The sequence below is a fragment of the Phaseolus vulgaris genome, chromosome 3 (genome assembly GCF_000499845.2).
Source record: "Phaseolus vulgaris cultivar G19833 chromosome 3, P. vulgaris v2.0, whole genome shotgun sequence".
In the NCBI taxonomy this organism is placed as follows: Eukaryota; Viridiplantae; Streptophyta; class Magnoliopsida; order Fabales; family Fabaceae; genus Phaseolus; species Phaseolus vulgaris.
Genome location: NC_023757.2, coordinates 37640 through 59038, shown reverse-complemented (window position 1 = coordinate 59038; position 21399 = coordinate 37640). Strand labels below are relative to the sequence as shown.

The 21399-nt window shown below is 30.8% G+C and overlaps 2 protein-coding genes across 3 annotated transcripts in view; both read left to right on the top strand.

Moving 5' to 3' along the window:
• The first annotated feature begins 4453 nt into the window (after nucleotides 1–4453).
• On the top strand, nucleotides 4454–9393 carry LOC137805718 (endoglucanase 13-like). The gene is made up of 6 exons (XM_068605651.1): nucleotides 4454–4728; nucleotides 6355–6768; nucleotides 7258–7344; nucleotides 7814–7966; nucleotides 8068–8349; nucleotides 8844–9393. Exons 1-6 carry the CDS (start codon nucleotides 4483–4485, stop codon nucleotides 9156–9158), a joined length of 1497 nt encoding a protein of 498 aa, XP_068461752.1. The 5' UTR covers nucleotides 4454–4482; the 3' UTR covers nucleotides 9159–9393.
• A 1837-nt stretch (nucleotides 9394–11230) lies between these two features.
• Nucleotides 11231–21399, top strand: part of LOC137806011 (uncharacterized) — a 23015-nt gene continuing 12846 nt past the window's right edge. For both annotated transcript variants that reach the window (XM_068605885.1, XM_068605884.1), the window contains exons 1-3: nucleotides 11231–11807; nucleotides 12924–13647; nucleotides 14539–20513. In XM_068605885.1, coding sequence (XP_068461986.1) covers nucleotides 11470–11807; nucleotides 12924–13647; nucleotides 14539–20513 — 7037 coding nt within the window. In that variant the 5' untranslated portion in view covers nucleotides 11231–11469. The remainder of the gene's footprint in view (nucleotides 11808–12923; nucleotides 13648–14538; nucleotides 20514–21399) is intronic.

The following is a 21399-nucleotide window of genomic DNA, read 5'->3' as shown; positions in this document are numbered from 1 at the left end:
AATCTTATTTTTGTCCTGTCATCTTGTTTAATTATTTTTACATATTTGTGTTAATATTAAATGATGTAGTTTTGTAATTAACATAACAAGTGACTTTGTTGGTTAAAGATAAACGAAAATGAAAATGAAAGCAACATGAAAACCTAAATACAATATTGGAAGACGTTAGAACAAACATGAAGTTAAACAACATGATTATAACAATAGAATAAGGGTTATGGTCAAACGTAAACAAGTTGATTTTAAATTTTGAATCCTTCACATGCAAAAATAAATATAAAATCCAAAATTTTATAACTTAAATATTATACGAAATCGAAAAATACATAAGAAGAATAAAAGAACGTTTATAAAAATAAAAATACATATAATATTAAATTTTCTTTTATAATAATTATATCTTTTATAATAATAAATTTAGTCATAAAATATATAATAAGTATGAGGGTAAAAAATAATAATTAACAAAATTAAAGGTAATAATTGTCTGGGTTCTAATTCCTTACCCAATTTTGTATTCGTGTTGTAAAGTTATTTATTTTTAATAGTATTTTTAATACTTTTAAAAATATTTTAGTAACTCAATAATTGATTAGGTTGAACTCTCTAAATTTTTTAGTAGGAAACAAAAAGTGAACCTTATGAAAAAAAATATAAGATTTTTTTTTTCACATAATAATTAACTATCGCAAAATAGCTTCATCCTACTTTAATATAATATGTTAATAGAGTGGGTCACGCCTACAAAGCTTAACATGATACTAAAAATTGAAAAATAAAACATAAATATAATGAATAAGTTTTAAAGTGACACAAAAAAGTAAACATTGAAGTAAGATTAACATTAATTAACATAAAGATAGTGTTGACGTAGTTCACACAAAGATTAATTTATAGAAAAAAATGATTAAAATGAAAAATTAGATAGGAATTTAAAACTAAGATTTAGATTTAGATTTATATTAGATTATGATTTATGATTACCATTACAATGATATATTGAATTTGGATTTTTGAATTCAATTCAAAATATATAATGAATTTTGATTTTTGATTGATATAGATAGTCACTTTAAATAAATTTTTAAACTAAGTTTTTGTTTTCTTATTTAACATGGGTCAAACCCTATCTTCTATCTGTGGAGTAAACCCTCTAAAAAAATACATTTTTTTGACAAGATTTTATTTATTTATTTTATTTATTTAAAAAACGTTGACTTAATCCATTATAAAATCGACACTATTATTATCTCTTTGACACTAAATTATATAACTTTCACTTTAAAAATTAACTTTAAATTGACACAATTTGAACGTAATAACACCTTAGCTTCCGTCTTTTTGCTCAACATGGTAAAAATTTAATTATTTAATTATTTAATTATCAATTTATGAATAATAATAAAATATGAAATGTAAATATCTGTGAATGTGTAATTTTCGAGTAAATAAAAATGTTAATTGTAGATTAGTATTTTACAAAATTTTGTGTACCAATATATGATATTGGAATTTGGAATTTGTAGTCATCGTTATTGACCTAATATTTTAATGTTCTTGGAATTTGTGGTCAACGTTTTGATCTAACGTTTTAGGTAATTTCTTCCTCCACCATATCAATTTCAGCATGCACCCAATCAACTCTAAAAATGACAAAAATACTCATTTTAAATGACGAAAATAACCTTACACAAAAATGGAAAAATTATTTTTGAAATTTTTATCTGAAATATTTTGGATTTCAATTTTCCAAACATATTTTTGAATTTTGAAATTTTTTATCTAGAATGTATTTTTAGTTTTGTGTTCAGAATTTTTTTCCAGCATGTATTTTTTTATTTCTCAATTATAATTATTATTTTAGATTTTTTAATTTGGAATAAGGGTAGTTTTGGAAATTTAAAAAATTGATTTGGTGGAGGTTAAAAAATTGATATGGTGCAGGAGGATAGTTTTGGAAATTTAAAAAATTGATATGGTGGAGGTTAAAATTGATATGGTGGAGAAAGAATTTGCCAACGTTTTAATGCTGTAACGCTCCATTTTCTATCCTACTAATTGGAAACTATAAAACTTTATAATACATAAACTTTTAGCCTCACAATAATTAAAAAGTCCATAAATTTTTAAAATATATATATATATATATATATATATATAAAGTATACTCTTATATCAAATAAGATCATGGCAACAAGCACATATATAAAAATAAGTATATAGGCAAAATAAAAATATATTTTTTTATTATCATCAATTATATGTAATCAAACATTATGTCATTATTAGAAGTGAAACCTTCTTCAAAATAATCTAAAACTATATGATAAACAAATGTCACATAATTACACCATCTATCTATTAAGGGAGTTATGTGCCTTACAAACTCATGCAATTTTATCATTAATCTTTAGAATTCATTTAAGTTAAAACATAAATACCAAGACACTAAGTAGCTTTTATCATTTATGTAACATATATAATTAAGTAATTATGAAATAATTATTATTAATATTTTTTTAGAGTTTGTTTGAGTTGAAACATAGAGTCAAATATAAAAAATCAAAATACTGGTCAATTTTTTACAATTTTATGTAATATACATAATAAAGTATTCATAACTATAATAAAATTATTAAATAAATTTTTTTATAGATAAAAAATAATTAATTATTATATTGACTAAATTAGATAGTATTTTAAAGACAACAAAATTATTGTATCTAAAATAATTTTTATTATAAATAAATATTTTTTAAATTGGTATTTAATTAACTAACCAATAGCTTAAACATTGATAACTAATTATATTCATTTATAAAATATTTATTAATAATAAAAATTATTTAAATACTGATAATTATTTTAATTTTAAAATAATATTTAATTTATTTAAAATAATGACTAATTATTATTATTTTATCTAAAATTAATTTTTATTTAATGTTTTATTTAATGTAAAATGATTATTCTATTATTAATCATTAAGTTAAAACATAAAAAAGTAGAGCATAGAAAGTCAAAGCACTAGTCAGTTTTTACAATTTATGTAATATATACCTTATAAAGTTATCATGGAATTGATTATTATATCATTAATATCCTTAATTATAATTATAATTGATTTGAGTTGAAACATCCAAAAGTATAAAGATAATTTATTTAAAAAATATCACAAATATAAAAATTTAATAAATATTTTCCTCATATAAGATATCTCATTATGTTTAATTTGCGTAAAGTTAGTCAAAAGACTAATGTTCACACAACTACAAATTTGAACATTTTAATAATTAGGTGTTGAAATAAGGCTTATTTTTGGACAAGTTTTCTTAAGCTCTTCTTTTTAAAAGGAAAATTAAAATTAGTTTATTCAGCTTATACATAAATTAATTTATAGAACTTATATATTCTTTTATATTTTTACTTTTATTGTTACACAAACTAATTTTAACTTATGATTTTTTCTAAAAAAATGTATCCTCTAAATAATTCTAAAAAAGTAGACCACATATCACTACAAGAAAATCATGAAATAAAAACCAATTTTTAGAGACCAAAATAATTAGTTACAATAAGAACTAAAATAGAGATCATTTTAAAAACTAAAAAAAAAATGGTTTCTAAATTAGTTTATATTATTTTCTATTATTGTCAAATAGTTTCTAAATTGGTATCTAATTAACCACTAAGGTTTTAACTACCAATTATTTAGTTTCTAAATTTGGTAGAAAAACCTTGGTTGCTAATTAGATACCAATTTAGAAATTATTTAACAATAATAAAAACTAATTTAGAAACCAATTTTTTTTTAGTTTCTAAAATGGTCTCTAATTTAATTACTATTGCAACTAATTATTTTGGTTTGTACAAATCTTGTAGTATATACTCTTCTTAATCACAAAACTAAAAAAATAAAATTATATTTGAATATTCTTAAACATTTTTTAATTACAACAAAAATTAATTCTAAATAAAAAAAATCAATTACCATATATACTATCTTACAAACTAGATTATAATCTAAAATAATTAATATTTAAATTCAGATAGTTAAATAGATACTAATTTAAAAACTAGTTTATACTAATGATTCAAACTACTTTATATATTCATAATTTTTTTACTTTACAAAATAATATCTAATTTAGTCAATATAATAAATAATAATAATTTGTTTCTTACTTTACAAAATAATATATAATCTAATCAATATAATAAATAATAATGATTTGATTATTTTTTATATAAATATCTATATAAAAAAGTGTTTTATATCTTAGTCCAATCTTAAATTACTATAAAAAAACAGACAAAAATTAGTATGCATGCTAATTTGTAATTAGGTTTTAAAATATTTATTGTGGAATATTAAAAAGTATTTGTGAAGTGATTGTGCTATAAATAGAGCACACCATGGTTTCTCTTTACAAAGCAATAACATTGTGAAAGAAACACCTAAATTGGTTTCTCTCTTGCTACATGAAATCAATAGCAGTGATGATGAGTCTAAGCAGAGTCTTCATTTTCATGGTTCTCCTTTTCTGTTCTTTCCAAGTTCATCATGCAACCTCTTCTTCTTCTTCTTCTTCTTCTGGTGGTGATTACAAACAAGCACTGACAAATTCTTTGCTGTATTTTGAGGGGCAACGTTCAGGGAAGTTGCCCTCCAACCAGAGAGTGAACTGGAGAGGAGATTCAGCACTTCAAGATGGTGAAGATGCTGGAGTAATATTTCTAATCTCATTTCACATTTTCCTTTTTTTTCATTTTGATTTAGAGTTTTTGCATATTACTATGTTTTTTAAGAAGAAAATATATAGTCAAACTCTTATAAAAAAAAATCAAAACTACCAGATATTACCAAACCTTCCAAATTACTATATAAAAGACTGAATTTAAGTGCATAATAATACCATTTAATCTCTCCAATTAATATGTAAGTTTCATATCCTTTTAGATGCATACATACATATATATATATATATATATATATATATGATTGAAAGGAGATTTTTTACTAAAGTTATTAATTGCAATATTTTTAGAAAGATTTATAACCATTTTAAAAATTAGTGGGGCATGTATATTAATAATATGCTTCTTTACTTTTAGTTTATGTTGAAAATATAGTGAATTGTTTGAGATTATAATTGTTAAAAGTAGGAAAAATAATATTTATAATTGACAACCATTTGTATTTTTTTTATTGAGATTGAATAATTTTGAAATTGTATTGATCAAATCATAATTATAAACTGGGGTCTTTCAATCGGTTTTTCACATTAACATTTTCCTTAATTTTTCATTGTAATGTGAGTTTGTGCGAGAAAATGATTTTTTTTTGAAAGGTTGTAAATGGGTGATTTTGACTCTAAAATTTTTAAAATAATATTTTTATTTTTATGTGAGTCATTATCTAAAAAAAATTGAATGATTAAGTTTAGAAGAACCACTTTTTTTAATCACTTATGGATTTTTAATTTGAAATTTTATTGGTTTTATAAATATCATTCATTAAATTAGAAAAAAAAATTATTTGTTGATTGATATACTAATTATTTTTGAACATTTTTAAATTATATTATCCTAAACGTTAATGTTAACGAATTCTTAGAAAAACAAGGAAAAAAAAATCAGTGTGTAAAACCCCATTCAACGTGACGGTTTTGTAAGTTATCATTAACTTTAAAATATTTTTTAGCTAATCCAAAAGATTAATTATTGTTATTTTTCACAAGTTTTAATGTTATACCTTAATTTTGTATATGTCAGTTTTTCTTTTCTTTTAAAACTTTACTCATTAATTATCAGTTTGTTCCTAAATTTCATACATATCATAGTTATAGGTTGACTCAAAATGAAAACATAAGTTAAACGCATACGAAATAGTGCAAACTTTTGTAACAGAGAAAAATAATTTCCTAAATTAAATATCTCATTACTATTTTATTTAATTTTTTTAATCAGCAAAACTATTTTATTTAATAACAAATCTCTATGATATCAAATCAATGTTTCAACTATTTTATTTAATAACAACTCTATGTGGATGCTATCAAATTATTGTTTATTTGGTGGTTCATCAACTCATAATTGTTTGATCCCATAAAATGATTATGATAAAAAAAAAATTAGTGTTAGTTCTATATTAATTTCTATTATTGATAAATAATTTTTAAATTAGTATTTAATTAGTGAAAATATATCTAAATTAAATAGTATATAATTTAATCAATATACCAACTAATTATTATTATTTTTTTCTAGAATTGAGTTGTATTTGATGATTTTCAACAATTTATTAAAAGAAAAACCTTTTTTACTCAAATATTAACTAATTTTTTCTGGCAGATTGATCTTGTTGGTGGATACTATGATGCTGGAGATAACCTGAAACTAGGGTTTCCACTAGCATTCACCTTAACCATGCTTTCATGGAGCACAATAGAGTTCAATGACCAACTTTCCAAGCAGAATGAACTCCAAAACGCACTCAGGGCCATCAAATGGGGAACAGATTATTTGATCAAAGCACACGCCAGTCCGGATGTGTTATACGGCGAGATCGGAGATCCAGATTCTGATCATTCATGCTGGCAGAGACCAGAAGATATGACAACTTCTCGTACCTCTTACAAACTCGATGATCAGCATCCGGGTTCCGATCTCGCCGCTGAAACAGCAGCTGCCCTTGCCGCTGCCTCCATAGCGTTTCAGTCCACGAATACAAAATATTCTTCCACCATGTTACTTCATGCAACACAGGTAAGGATATATATCAAACATTAAAATACTTTCATTACATGGTTACATGGTTACCTAACACACAATATATTATTTATTATGGTGTGAGATTGCTAATTTTTAAGACACTAATTAACAAAACTATTTCTTCAAAAACAGAAAAAAAAATCCTAAGTTAAATATTCTATGAATAAAGTTTCTTTCAAACTCTAGTAAAAAATAATCACTCTACGACTGTTTTTTTTAATATATAAAATATATATATGAAATTGTTGAGAAAGTATTATTATTCTAAATTAGTAACTGAATTTCTAATTCTATTGATATATTGACAACTCATTCTTTTATATTGTACAATTTTATTTTAATAATTTTTACATTTAATTATAAATTTTTTGGTTAAAATTCTCACATAAAATATTATGTATAATTCTCCAGTTGTCAAAGTATAATTTTTTATTATAATTTTTCTTTTTTGTGATAATTTATGGTGGTTGTTTTCATTTGCAGTTGTTTGACTTTGCAAACAGTCATCGAGGTAAGTATTCAGACAGTATCCCACCAGCAAGGGAAGTATATTCCAGCAGCGGATACGAGGTGTGTATATATAAATCACTGAATGACACTAATTAATACTTTTGGGAAATTAAAATTAAATGAAATATGCATATTAGTTATAGTTTTATATTATATATTTAAAAAATGTAAAAAATTATTTAATTGTTTTAAGTTAACAATCTTTATAACATTACAACTCAAACAGAAATATTTTTTTATGAAATAAAATAATTTAAAATTATACTGATAGTTGGAGATCCACCTAAACTAAAAATTATGTATATTTCGTTTTTATAAGTGAGTGTAATTATAAGCTGTTTTTAGGAGATTGACTTACATTTAAAGTCTATATCAGAGTCATTTAAAAGTTTATCCTAATGAATGTTCGTTGGTCTTATCAGGCCACCTTCGATTGGATCGTTATCCAACCATTCATAATATATAGTCTCTCACACATACGAGTTGGCAGCCTTCGCAAAATAACATTTTTCTTTGTTTTAATTAACAGGATGAACTGACGTGGGCAGCAGCATGGCTTTATCGTGCGAGCAGCACGAAGAAATACCTTGATTACCTGGGAGCAGTGACAGACAGTGGTGGTGTGAGAGCAGAGTTTAGTTGGGATGATAAGTATGTGGGTGCACATATTCTTGCAGCAAAGGTATCATTCAATTTTCACAGATACTAATGTTTAATCTCAAACTGTGATATTGTTGAATTTTATGTAATTTGTTTTGAATGTGATGTGTGTGTGTGATGCAGCTTGTTTTGGATGGTAAAGTGAATGCATCAGGGATATGGGGTCAATACAAGTCACAGGCAGAAGAATACATATGCTCTTGTGCTCAGAAATCAAACCAAAATGTGGCAAAAACACTAGGGGGTCTCTTCTGGTTCTTGCCATGGAACAATAACCAATATGTTGCTACTGCAACATTTGTCATGTCTGTTTATTCCAAATATTTATCTTCATTGGGTTCTTCCCTTAACTGCACTGCTGGTGTTGTTACTCCTGATGATCTCACTTCTCTTGTTCGTTATCAGGTACTTCCATTCATCTCTTCTTAAAAACATTTTATAATATATAAGTAAATACAAATATTTACTAGGGTAGAAATGACATTTTACACTAGTTTTATGAGACATTTTATCACCAGTATAAATGTGGGCGTGTAAAATGTCAAATATAACACTAATTGAGTTATGTGACTCTATATTATACCAATTATTCAAGTCAATCGGTGTAATATATGAGCTTACTAACTAGCCATTTAAGTTCCTATATTACATTGGGTGACTCGAATAATCGGTGTAATATATGGTCAATTTCGAGTGATGAGTAAAATTCATATTACACTGATTTTATAAGATGGTAAAAACATTTTATAGCATTTAAGTGGATATAAACTTCATTTTATAGACCAATTTTATAAGATGATAAACATTTTATAATATATAAGTAGATGAGTGTCATAAGATTGAATTAAACTTGAAATACAAAATAACTGAAAGTTGTACTCTCTTCTTTGTGGCTATAGGTTGACTACATTTTGGGTTCAAACCCTAAGAACATGAGTTACATGGTTGGATATGGATCAAATTTCCCAAAGAAGATTCATCACAGAGGAGCATCAATCATATCAATAAAGAAGGATCCTAGTCCAGTAACATGCAAAGATGGGTTTCCGAAATGGTTCTATAAGAATGCACCAAACCCTAATGTGTTGGTTGGTGGAGTTGTGAGTCCAGATGCAAATGATAATTATGAAGATAGTAGGAATGATTTCCAACTAGCTGAGCCAGCAACTGTTACTTTGGGACCTTTGGTGGGTGTTCTTGCTAGTTTAGCTTAATTTTTTAGAGTTTCACCTTTAATCTAAATCAGTATCTTCAATCCTGACATGTATTAGATGATAAAAATGATCTCATATAATATATCAGATAAATTTTCAGTTGTAACTATCTTTTTAGTTGTAACTGTTTTATCATCAGTTGTAACTATCTTTTTAATTGTAACTGTTTTATCAGTTATGGCTGTTATCGGTTGTAACTGTTACATCAGTATTATGATAATGAGTTTTTATATAATCGGATTTTTGTTGGTGTTGAAATAATATGGATTGAAAGAATTAATAATATATATATATATATATATATATTTATTTGTAACTCTTCGTTTATGCCAGAATTTTTATATTGCTTTAGTTTCAAGTTTCTTCTATACTCTTATAACTGTAACACTCCATATAATATTTTGCACTAACTAACTCAAAATATTCAATATCTACACGTTACGATAAATTATAATTTATCCAACAGCAGGTTTACGAAAAAAAATCTATATTTACAACCAAAATATGAAATAACAAAATAAACTAGATTTTTCTATCAATCTTGGCTCATCTATTTTAATTTGCATCTGTTTTTTACTTGCATATTAAATAAAATTAAACAATTACATAAAACAAGTAATATAAGATTTAATTCAATATACATTACTACTAGAAAATCAATAAATAAAAAATAACTAATTATTATATTAATTAAATTAAATATTATTTTAAAAAGAAAAAATATTATTTAAATTAGTTTATATATTAATACAAATTTATTTATTAGTTTCTAAAATCTTAATAAACAATTAGATATCAATTTAAAAATTAATTTGTAAACTATTATTAATAATAGAAATTGACTTCAAATAACAATTATTTTTTATAAAAAAATATAATTGAGTGAGTATAGAGTAAATAATTATTTTTTATTTTTAAAATTAATTTTTATTACAATATTAATTACTTTTTTTATCAAGCATATTCAAATTTACATATTAATTAATATTCGATTGATTGATACGAGGTTATCCAAAAATCTCTTTATTATCATCACTATTCATTAATACTAAATCTCTCACAATCCAAAACTCTAAAATTTCAATACAAAGATCAATAAAAATCGATGACTTGCAACCACTAATTCAATATTATCTTAATGTACTTTATGATTCAAAGGTAAAGTAATATCAAACTATAACATGTAGAGTTCACTTCCTTTCTGTTATTTCTTAAATTTTAACCAATATTATCTTATTCTAAAAAGTTTGTATTTTCTTTCAATAATCACAACTTTTTAAATAAGTTACATATCATCTTATTAGGAGCTTAGATTAACTAACATTACACATCCTCAAGACCAGTTGATGAAGAAGTATATCCAGCAAAAAAAATTGAAAATAATTTAAGATGTAAGTTGCGCATAATCTGTTAATGATAGTGTACTTTAATTATAACAAATTGACCTCATCTTTTTCCCATTAGTTAGCTGATCTCCTATTAAGAGGGAATATAATTTATTTACAAAATCAATTACAAAATCTATTAATTATTAAGAAAGATTCCATAAAATTACCTAGAATTTTAGAGAAAAAAAATATCTATCGATTAAGAAAAATACAATTACATAAGATTAATTAAAACGCAACTAAGACTTGTGAAATACATGTCAATGAGAAATACGAATTCTAAATGTTCAAACTTGATACTACTTAAACTTTAAATCACAACAAAACCCAAACAATAAATTTCTCTCAATCTTTTCAAATACCTTACTATCTAACTTAAAAGACCATATCATGATCATAACAATTTCATTAAAGTGATAATAATTTAAAGGAAGAAGTTTGTGAACCCTAAATGAAAAAAAGTCTCCATAAAAAATGCACATTCTAACTCAAAATAAGGAGTGAATAATGAAACAACAATTTAACAACATTTCTAACGGGTTAAGAAAATAAAAAAAAATGCTATGTCACGAGTGTGGCGATACACATGGAATTTTCCGTTGCAAAATTTTTTCAGTAGCTCAATCGTCATTATCTGGAATTGAAGACCAGTTCAAAAAGTTGAAAACGTAATGACACGCAAGCAAACATGACCCTCCATAAAATAAAGCTACTCGAAAGAGAGACCCCAACAACTCGAAAACAACCGCGAAATTCTTCTAACAGAGAACAAAACCTCTCACAGAATAAAAGGAAAACTCTCTCTGTTTCTCTCTCTTTTTCTCCTTTTCCTTTTTACTTGTTCGTTGAAACCGAATCAAAATCAGAACCTATCGCATCGCAATAGCATACTCTTCGTATGCGCAATCGAGCGCCGCAGAACAATGGCGTCTCCGGAATCGTTATTTCTAGAAGATTTCGGCCAGACGGTTGATCTCACGCGCCGCATCCGCGAGGTTCTGCTCAACTATCCGGAGGGAACCACGGTGCTCAAGGAGCTCATACAGAATGCAGACGACGCCGGCGCCACCACCGTTTCGCTCTGCCTCGATCGACGCTCTCACCGCGGCGACTCGCTGCTTGCGAACTCTCTCGCGCAGTGGCAGGGACCGGCGCTGCTGGCCTACAACGACGCCGCTTTCACGGAGGACGATTTCGTCAGCATCTCCAAGATCGGCGGAAGCGCCAAGCACGGACAGGCCTCCAAGACCGGTCGCTTCGGGTAGCTTATTTTTCGCTGCGGTGTAATTGAGCTTATTCAATTGAACTGTGATTATGTTGATTGGTGTTGTGTGTTTGTTTTGTGTTGATGATTGGTTCAATCCAAGGAGTGAAGTTATTGTAGTTGTCGCTGGAGTATAGCGAGAGAAGTAATGTGTGGTTGTTGACAAAGGAGTTGTGTTGTTATGTTCTATTTTTTTTATAGATGATTTTAGTATTTTATGCTTGTGAGAAGTTAAAAAACGTAGTGCACTGCTTTTGTTGTGAATTTTGTTGCTGTTGTAGTTATTACTGGAAAATATCGTCAGAGAAGTGATGTGTTTGGTTGTAGAAGATTGACGAAGGAGTTGTATAGTTATGGATTTTGATTGTTTTTTCTAGCTTATTCGTGTTTGTTGAGAACTTCAAAAATATAGTACGCTTGTTTAGGTGTAATTTTTTTGTTTTAGTTGTAACCGGAAATTATGGTGAGAGAAGTGGTGTGTGGTTGTTGACGATTGATGAAGGAGTTGTGGAGTTATATAGAGTATGAATGTTTTTGGAATTTTATGTGTTTTGAGAGAATGTAAAAATGTAGTCCGATGGTTTGTTTTTGTTGATCATTTCCTTTTCATGGACGAGTGAACTGTAGGAACTGAAGCTGGACTTTCTGTACTGCAATGTCAAGGCTCTGATAATGAGATTGATGTGTGGGAATGTCATAATGATTTTTATTCATAAACTGAATGGGGGATGTTGTTGAATTTTAATGTTTGTCATTTAGTGTACCTATAGATATAGTTGCACTCATATTTAAAAAGAAAAGGAAAGCTGTCCAAGGACACTTAAATGCTAATCCACATAGAGAGAAAGAGAGTAAAAAGAAAGAAGTGTAGGTATGATAGGAAGATAGAGATAGAGAGAAGGGATAGGTGGTGACGAGGTGTTTGATATATAGGAGTGTTTTTATATCATTACTCTTTCAAAATTGTCATTTTGTTCAATAACCAACGTTGCTGGTTTCCCTTTCTCTGTCTGTCCTTTTTTTTTTCTGGAAAAAAAATCTTATTGACCTGATTTTTGGGTTCTCTGCATTTCTCTAATTCTTTCATCATTTTGTTCTGCATATGCATTTTAGGGTTGGCTTCAACTCAGTGTACCATTTGACAGATCTTCCCTCTTTTGTGAGCGGCAAATATGTTGTATTGTTTGATCCTCAGGGTGCTTATCTTCCAAGAGTTTCTGCAGCAAATCCCGGGAAGCGGATTGATTTCACTGGCTCATCTGCCCTCTCCTTTTACAGGGACCAGTTTTCCCCATATTGTGCATTTGGTTGTGACATGCAAAGTCCTTTTTCTGGAACTTTGTTCCGTTTTCCTTTGAGGAATGCAGACCAGGCAGCCAGAAGTAAGCTCTCAAGGCAAGCATATTCACCAGAAGACATTTCCTCCATGTTTGTGCAGCTCTTCGAAGAAGGGGTTTTGGCACTTCTCTTTCTTAAGAGTGTGCTGTGCATTGAAATGTATTTGTGGGATGTTGGAGAACCTAAACCTAAGAAAATTTATTCATGTTCTGTCAGTTCAGTATCTGATGATACAGTTTGGCATCGACAGGCACTGGTCAGATTGTCTAAATGTTTAAATACTACTGCTGAAATGGATGCATTTCAATTGGAATTCTTAAGTGAGAGAATAAGTGGTGATGAAGTTAAGAGGCAAACCGAGAGATTTTATGTGGTGCAAACCATGGCTGCAGCATCTAGTAGGATTGGCTCTTTTGCTACTACTGCATCAAAAGATTATGACATTCACTTGCTGCCCTGGGCATCAATTGCGGCATGCATTTCTGAAAATTCAACAAAAGTAATTTTCAATATCTTATGCCTTTTGCTGTTGCCCCAGCCTCCTCTCTCTCTCTTTCTCTCTCTCTCTCCCTCTCTCGTGCATACACACATTGAATTGTAGTTGTCTATAACTTTGAATTTGCTTTTGATTCTGCACCATTATTAACTTTAATCTTATTGTGGAAGTGAAGTCAGTTGAAAGTGGTGTCCCATTTACCTACATTTTGGTTCATACAGACCTGCAATTAATTTTGACTGCAATTGATGATTCAAAGTTAAGCATGTAACTCTGTTTGAAGTATAAAAACTTCTTGGGCTTGTTCAAAGTGTTTGAAAAGATTTCACTCCTCTGGTTAGAGGTTTTGGGAGATCAATGGGGTGGTTGTTTCAGAGAAAAATGCAATCATGCTGTTGCTTGTTTGTGTTCTGGATATGGTATTTAGATCAGAGTTGTATCTTTAATAGGCCATCAAGTGGACTAAAGCTCTATACTGATGTGTTACAGCTTTCTATGTTTTTTGGTCCTCTGCTTGTTTTACTTTCTTTCCCTTTGTTCTTGTAGAATATGGTATTTTTCATGGTATGTTGCTAGTTTAAATTCTTGATTGTTTTTTCTGTTTCTAGATTTATTTTTAGAATTTTGTTTAAAACAAACTGCCATTATGGTGAATCTGTTATATGTAATGTTTTCCATGACGCATGATGCGTCCATTAGAACTTGCTTTGTTTTATAGGTGTCCCAGTCTAAATAAGAAAATGATTGAGGTGATAAAGTTACCCATGACAAAGATATTACATGCACAAGTGTGATTCTTCCTTATTTTTTGGAGCCCTTTGTTTATATATATACATATAGATAGATAGATATTCATGGTCCATTCCTCTTATTATTGTATTGTGTTTTTCACAGAACAATATTCTTAGGACTGGTCAGGCTTTCTGTTTTCTTCCACTACCTGTTAGAACTGGCCTTACTGTACAAGTCAATGGATTCTTTGAGGTCTCATCAAATCGTCGTGGTATCTGGTATGGGGATGACATGGACAGAAGTGGAAAAGTTCGTTCTATCTGGAATAGGCTTCTTTTGGAAGATCTTGTTGCTCCTGCTTTTACGCATATGCTACTTGGTATTAAAGAATTGTTAGGGCCAACAGACATTTACTATTCTTTATGGCCTATTGGAAGTTTTGAAGAGCCATGGAATATATTGGTTCAACAAATATACAAAAATATTGGTAATGCTACAGTTCTGTATTCGGATGTCAATGGAGGAAGTTGGGTATCACCAAGTGAAGCCTTTCTTCATGATGAAAAATTCACCAAAAGTGAAGACCTTGGTTTGGCTCTGATGCAGCTGGGAATGCCAGTTGTGCATTTGCCTAATTCATTGTTTGATATGCTTTTACAGTATAGTTCAAGCAAGGTGGTTACCTCTGGTACAGTACGTCAATTTCTTAGAGAAAATGGTACATTTAATTATTTGAGCAGACAGTACAAACTTCTATTGCTCGAATATTGCCTAGAGGACTTGGTTGATGATGATGTTGGAAAAGAGGCTTATGATCTGCCTTTACTTCCTTTAGCTAATGGTAATTTTGCATCATTTTCAGAAGCATCAAAAGAAGTCTCTTATTTCATTTGTGATGAATTAGAATACAAACTTATGCATCCGGTTTCTGATAGAGTAATTGATCAGAACATTCCTCCCAATATATTGAGCAGACTCTCTGGCATTGCGATGTCCTCAAAAACCAATGTCATTCTTTGTAGTATTCACCATTTTGCTAAGCTATTCCCTGCATTTATGCCAGGTGATTGGAAATATAGAAGTAAAGTGTTTTGGAACCCTGACTCTTGTCAAAAGCCAACATCATCATGGTTTCTGCTATTCTGGCAATATCTAGGAAAGCACACTGAAATATTACCACTATTTATTGATTGGCCAATTTTGCCTTCCACATCGGGGCATCTGTTGAAACCTTCCAGACAATTGAAAATGATCAATGGAAGCAATATCTCTGAAACGGTGCAGGATATCCTTGTCAAAGTTGGATGTAATATATTGAATCCAAATTATGTAATTGAGCATCCAGATATATCTAGTTATGTATGTGATGACAGTGCAACAGGTGTTTTGGAATCAATATTTAATGTAGTTTCTAGTCCTGATGTTATGCATGCTTCACTTGATAGTCTAGTAACTGAAGAAAGAAATGAACTCCGAAGATTTCTTCTTGATCCTAAATGGTATGTTGGACACTCTATGGATGAATTTAGCATACGGTTTTGCAAGAGATTACCTATATTTAGAGTCTATGGAAGAGATTCTGCCGATGATTTCCAATTCTCTGCCTTAGAAAATCCTCGAATGTACTTACCACCATTGGATGTGCCGGAGATTATTCTGGCGGGCATCGAGTTCATGGTCAAATCCTCAAAAGTAGAAGAGGATATTTTGTCAAGATGTTATGGAGTTGAGAGAATGGGTAAAGCACAATTTTACATGCAACATGTTTTTAATAGAGTTGGCGAGTTGCAAGCTGATGTTCGGGATAACATTATGTTATCAGTTCTACAAAATTTGGCACTTTTGTCCCTTGAAGATACAAATATCAGGGACTCATTGAAAAATTTGAAATTCATACCGACACTCACTGGTGCTCTTAAGTGTCCTTCAGTTTTATATGATCCTTGTAATGAAGAACTATATGCATTACTAGAAGACTCAGATAGTTTCCCTTCTGGGGCTTTTCGAGAATCTGAAATACTTAATATTCTACGAGGCCTGGGACTTAGAACTTCTGTGTCTCCAGATACTGTTTTAGAATGTGCTCGATGCATTGATCGCTTGATGCATGAGGATCAACAAAAGGCATATTTAAGAGGGAAAGTGCTTTTCTCTTACCTTGAAGTTAATTCATTAAAGTGGCTTCCTGATCAAGTTGTTGATAATAAAGGAGCAGTTAACCGAATATTGTCACGAGCAACAACTGCTTTTAGGTCTAGCAACACAAAATCTGATCTTGAAAAATTCTGGAATGACCTACGACTGATTTCCTGGTGCCCAGTTTTAGTCACTACTCCTTTTCAGTCATTACCATGGCCAGTTGTGTCATCAATGGTTGCTCCTCCAAAACTTGTAAGGCCACTGAATGATTTGTGGCTTGTCTCAGCTAGCATGCGGATATTGGATGTTGAATGCTCTTCCACAGCTTTATTGTATGGCCTGGGATGGATGTCTCCACCTGGAGGAGGTGTAATTGCTGCACAGTTACTGGAGCTTGGGAAAAACAATGAGATTGTGTCTGATCAAGTTCTTAGGCAGGAATTAGCTTTGTCAATGCCGAGAATATACTCAATACTGTCTGGAATGATGTCTTCAGATGAGATTGAGATTGTAAAAGCTGTTCTTGAAGGATGTCGATGGATTTGGGTGGGGGATGGATTTGCAACTTCTGAAGAAGTTGTCCTGGATGGTCCTCTTCATTTGGCTCCATATATTCGTGTTATCCCAGTTGATTTGGCAGTTTTCAAAAAATTGTTTCTTGAACTTGGTATTCGTGAATTCTTGCAACCTGCTGATTATGCTAATATTCTTCATAGGATGGCAGTTAGAAAAGGATCATCTCCTCTTGACACACAGGAGATAAGGGCTGTCACGCTAATAGTGCATCATATAGCTGAAGTTTACCATCATGAACAAAAAGTCCAGCTCTATCTTCCAGATGTGTCAAGTAGACTATTTCTTGCCGGTGACTTGGTTTATAATGATGCCCCCTGGTTGCTTGGCTCTGATGATTCTAGTGGCTCATTTGGCAGTGCCCCAACTGTGGCTTGGAATGCAAAGAGAACAGTTCAAAAATTTGTGCATGGAAACATTTCTAATGATGTAGCAGAAAAACTTGGAGTTTGCTCTCTTCGCCGGATGTTGCTGGCAGAGAGTTCAGATTCAATGAATTTTGGCCTGTCTGGAGCTGCTGAGGCTTTTGGACAGCATGAGGCTTTGACTACAAGGCTTAAGCATATACTTGAAATGTATGCTGATGGACCTGGGACCCTATTTGAGCTGGTACAAAATGCAGAAGATGCAGGAGCTTCTGAAGTAATATTTCTTTTGGATAATTCTCACTATGGGACTTCTTCTATTCTTTCTCCTGAAATGGCTGATTGGCAAGGTCCTGCTCTATACTGTTTCAATGACTCAGTTTTTAGTCCCCAAGATCTTTATGCAATATCTCGTATTGGTCAAGAAAGTAAACTTGAGAAGGCTTTTGCAATTGGGAGATTTGGACTAGGATTTAATTGTGTCTATCACTTTACAGACATCCCTATGTTTGTTTCTGGAGAAAATATTGTAATGTTTGATCCTCATGCCAGTAATTTGCCTGGGATTTCTCCTTCACACCCTGGTTTACGAATTAAGTTTGTGGGACGACAAATTTTGGAGCAATTTCCTGACCAATTTTCCCCAATGCTACATTTTGGATGTGATTTGCAACATCCTTTTCCTGGTACATTATTTCGATTCCCTCTTAGAACCGCAGGTGTGGCCTCCCGGAGCCAAATCAAAAAGGAAATTTATACACCTGAAGATGTCAGATCTCTTTTTGCTTCTTTTTCTGAGGTTGTTTCTGAAACATTACTTTTCCTGCGCAATGTGAAATCTATCTCTATTTTTGTGAAGGAAGGAACAGTGAATGAAATGCACCTATTGCACCGTGTATGCAGAAACAATATTGGTGAGCCTGAAGTTGGATCTGCTGGAGCACAGGATGTGTTCAACTTCTTCAAGGAAAGTAGACGTGTTGGAATGAATAGAGCTCAGTTTCTGAAGAAACTAAGCCTATCCATTGGTAGAGATTTGCCTTATAAATGCCAGAAGTACCTTATTACTGAGCAAAGTACATCTGGTTGTAGTTCACACTATTGGATAACAACTGAATGTTTAGGTAATGCTCAAAAGAAAACGTCTGAAACAGCCAATAGTAGCTGTTACAATTTTGTTCCTTGGGCATGCGTTGCTGCATATTTGAATTCTGTAAAGCTTGATGTTGACCCGGTTGAAAGTTCAAAGGGGGATCATTGCATTGTTTCTCCTGATCTGTTTCAAAATGTTAGTTTGCCTAATCATTTGCTGGAAAATTTTGAAGGTCGTGCATTCTGCTTTTTACCTTTACCAATCAGTACTGGTCTTCCTGCTCATGTGAATGCATACTTTGAATTATCTTCAAATCGCAGGGATATCTGGTTTGGTTCTGATATGGCTGGAGGTGGAAGAAAACGCTCAGACTGGAATATTTTCCTCCTTGAAAATGTTGTTGCCCCTGCATATGGTCGTTTGCTTGAGAAGATAGCATCAGAGATTGGTCCTTGCAATGTGTTCTTCTCGTTGTGGCCAACAACATTAGGATTAGAACCTTGGGCATCAGCAGTACGGAAACTCTATCAATTTGTTGCTGAGTTTAATCTCCGTGTATTGTATACAGAAGCTAGAGGAGGTCAGTGGATTTCAACCAAACATGCTATATTTCCTGATTTTACTTTCCTCAAGGCAGCTGAGCTTGTAAAAGCGCTGTGTGGGGCTTCTCTACCTCTCGTTACTCTTCCACAGTCACTTTCTGAAAGGTTTATGGAAATCTGTCCATCATTGCATTTTCTGACTCCTAAGCTGTTAAGGTCTCTTTTAATCAGAAGGAAGCGTGAATTCAAAGATAGGGATGCAATGATTCTGACTCTTGAATATTGCTTACATGACTTGCAAAAATCCTTGCAGTTTGATGCTCTATGTGGCTTGCATTTGTTACCAGTTGCAGATGGTTCCTTTACATCGATTGATATGAAGGGAGTTGGAGAAAGAGTTTACATTGCACGTGGTGATGAATATGGCCTTTTGAAAGATTCCATTCCTCATCAACTTGTAGATTGTGCAATTCCTGAAGAAGTTTACAGAAAACTTTGTTACATTGCCGAAACAGATGGCACAAACATTTCTTTCTTGTCATGCCAGTTGCTCGAGAAACTTCTTGTGAAATTACTTCCTGTAGAGTGGCAACATGCTCGGCAAGTGAGGTGGACTCCTGGTATTCATGGCCAACCAAGTGTAGAGTGGTTGCAACTACTGTGGAACTATCTGAAATCATATTGTGATGATCTTATCATGTTTTCTAAGTGGCCTATATTGCCAGTTGGGGATGACTGCCTAATGCAGTTAGCACAAAAATTGAATGTGATAAGAAATGATGGATGGAGTGAGAAGATGTCTTCTTTATTAGTGAAGGTTGGATGTTTATTCTTGAGACATGATATGTTATTGGATCACCCTAAATTGGAATGCTTTGTGCAGTCAGCAACAGCAAGAGGTGTACTAAATGTGTTTTTGGCTATTGCTTTGGAACCACAAAAGATTGAGGGGATCTTTATAGATGTATCTGAAGGGGAGCTTCATGAACTCCGAAGTTTTATTCTCCAAACAAAATGGTTTTCCGAAGAGCATATTGATGACATGCATATTGAAATCATCAAACACCTTCCGATATTTGAGTCATACAAAAGCAGAAAACTAGTAAGTTTGAGTAATCCTATTAAATGGCTTGGTCCTACTGGTGTTTGTGAAGATCTTTTAAATGATAACTTCTTAAGAACTGAATCAGAAACGGAGCGGGTCATTATGAAGAGGTATTTAGGGATGAAAGAACCAACTAAAGTGGAATTCTACAAAGATCACATTTTCAATCACATGTCAGAGTTCCTTTCGAGGCAAGAAATTGTTTCAGACATTCTGCATGACGTACAACATTTGATTGAAGAGGATCTCTCTCTCAAGTCTTCATTCTCCTGTGCACAATTTGTTCAGGCAGCCAATGGATCTTGGCAACAACCATCCAGGTAATATCCTATTTATTGAAATAAAATTTCAATAATTCCCAATAAGTTATCCTCTATTGTATTTTAAGTTGCATTTTCTGTGGTTTTGCTTCTAAATGGTCAGCACCAGTATGAGTTTTGTACAAGGAAGAACATTAATTGCAAGTTTGCAATGTAACATGTTCTAGATTTCTAAATTAGGAATTTAAATTCTTTCCACAAGGAAAGCAAAAAGAATATACTTTTACAATTTCCCTCAACTTTATTCTTTTATTAGTGGGTTGATGGATATTGTTATTTAAAGCCAGTTAGCTTTTTATTGCACTATTATGGGTGGACATTGAAAAAAATGGTAGAAAACATCATGCATATCTGAAAAGTTTGTTTACTATTCTATTAGAAGACTGTGTTATGGTTGAATTGCATTTGTCATGTTGGCATTATTTTTAGCTGTTTCATCTTGCAGATATATATGGTATACATTTATATGTGATCAATGTTTCAAAATCCACTAGCTTATTTTTTCCTTGTGAACTTTTGTTATGGCTATATGACTTTCTCACTGTCAAAGATCTACTCAGCCCAGAAGCTCTCTAAAAACAATTATTTTTTAAACCATCTGCACATGCTGGAAAAAAATATGAAGATGTGATGAGAATTTCAGTTATTTTTATTGATGAGGAATTTATTGACATTTCAATGGTATATATTAAATGTATCCTAAATTAATCTGCAACCTAAATTTCATTGGAAATTAGTCATGCTTTGATTTGACATCTTATATTTTTGCACTAATGTTGAAGTTTGACTCAACTAAAACAATTTATGGATAATTACTTGAGAAAATTGTAATTAGACATCAAAGCATTTGTAATTTGTTCCAAATTATTTATGTAAATAAACACTG

Bases quoted from the DNA above. Each gene is read 5' to 3' on its own strand.
- LOC137805718 (XM_068605651.1), top strand. From the start codon at position 4,483: ATGAAATCAATAGCAGTGATGATGAGTCTAAGCAGAGTCTTCATTTTC. The intron at 7,967-8,067 runs GTATCATTCAAT...TGTGTGATGCAG, and splicing joins CACATATTCTTGCAGCAAAG to CTTGTTTTGGATGGTAAAGT. The intron at 8,350-8,843 runs GTACTTCCATTC...TTGTGGCTATAG, and splicing joins CTTCTCTTGTTCGTTATCAG to GTTGACTACATTTTGGGTTC.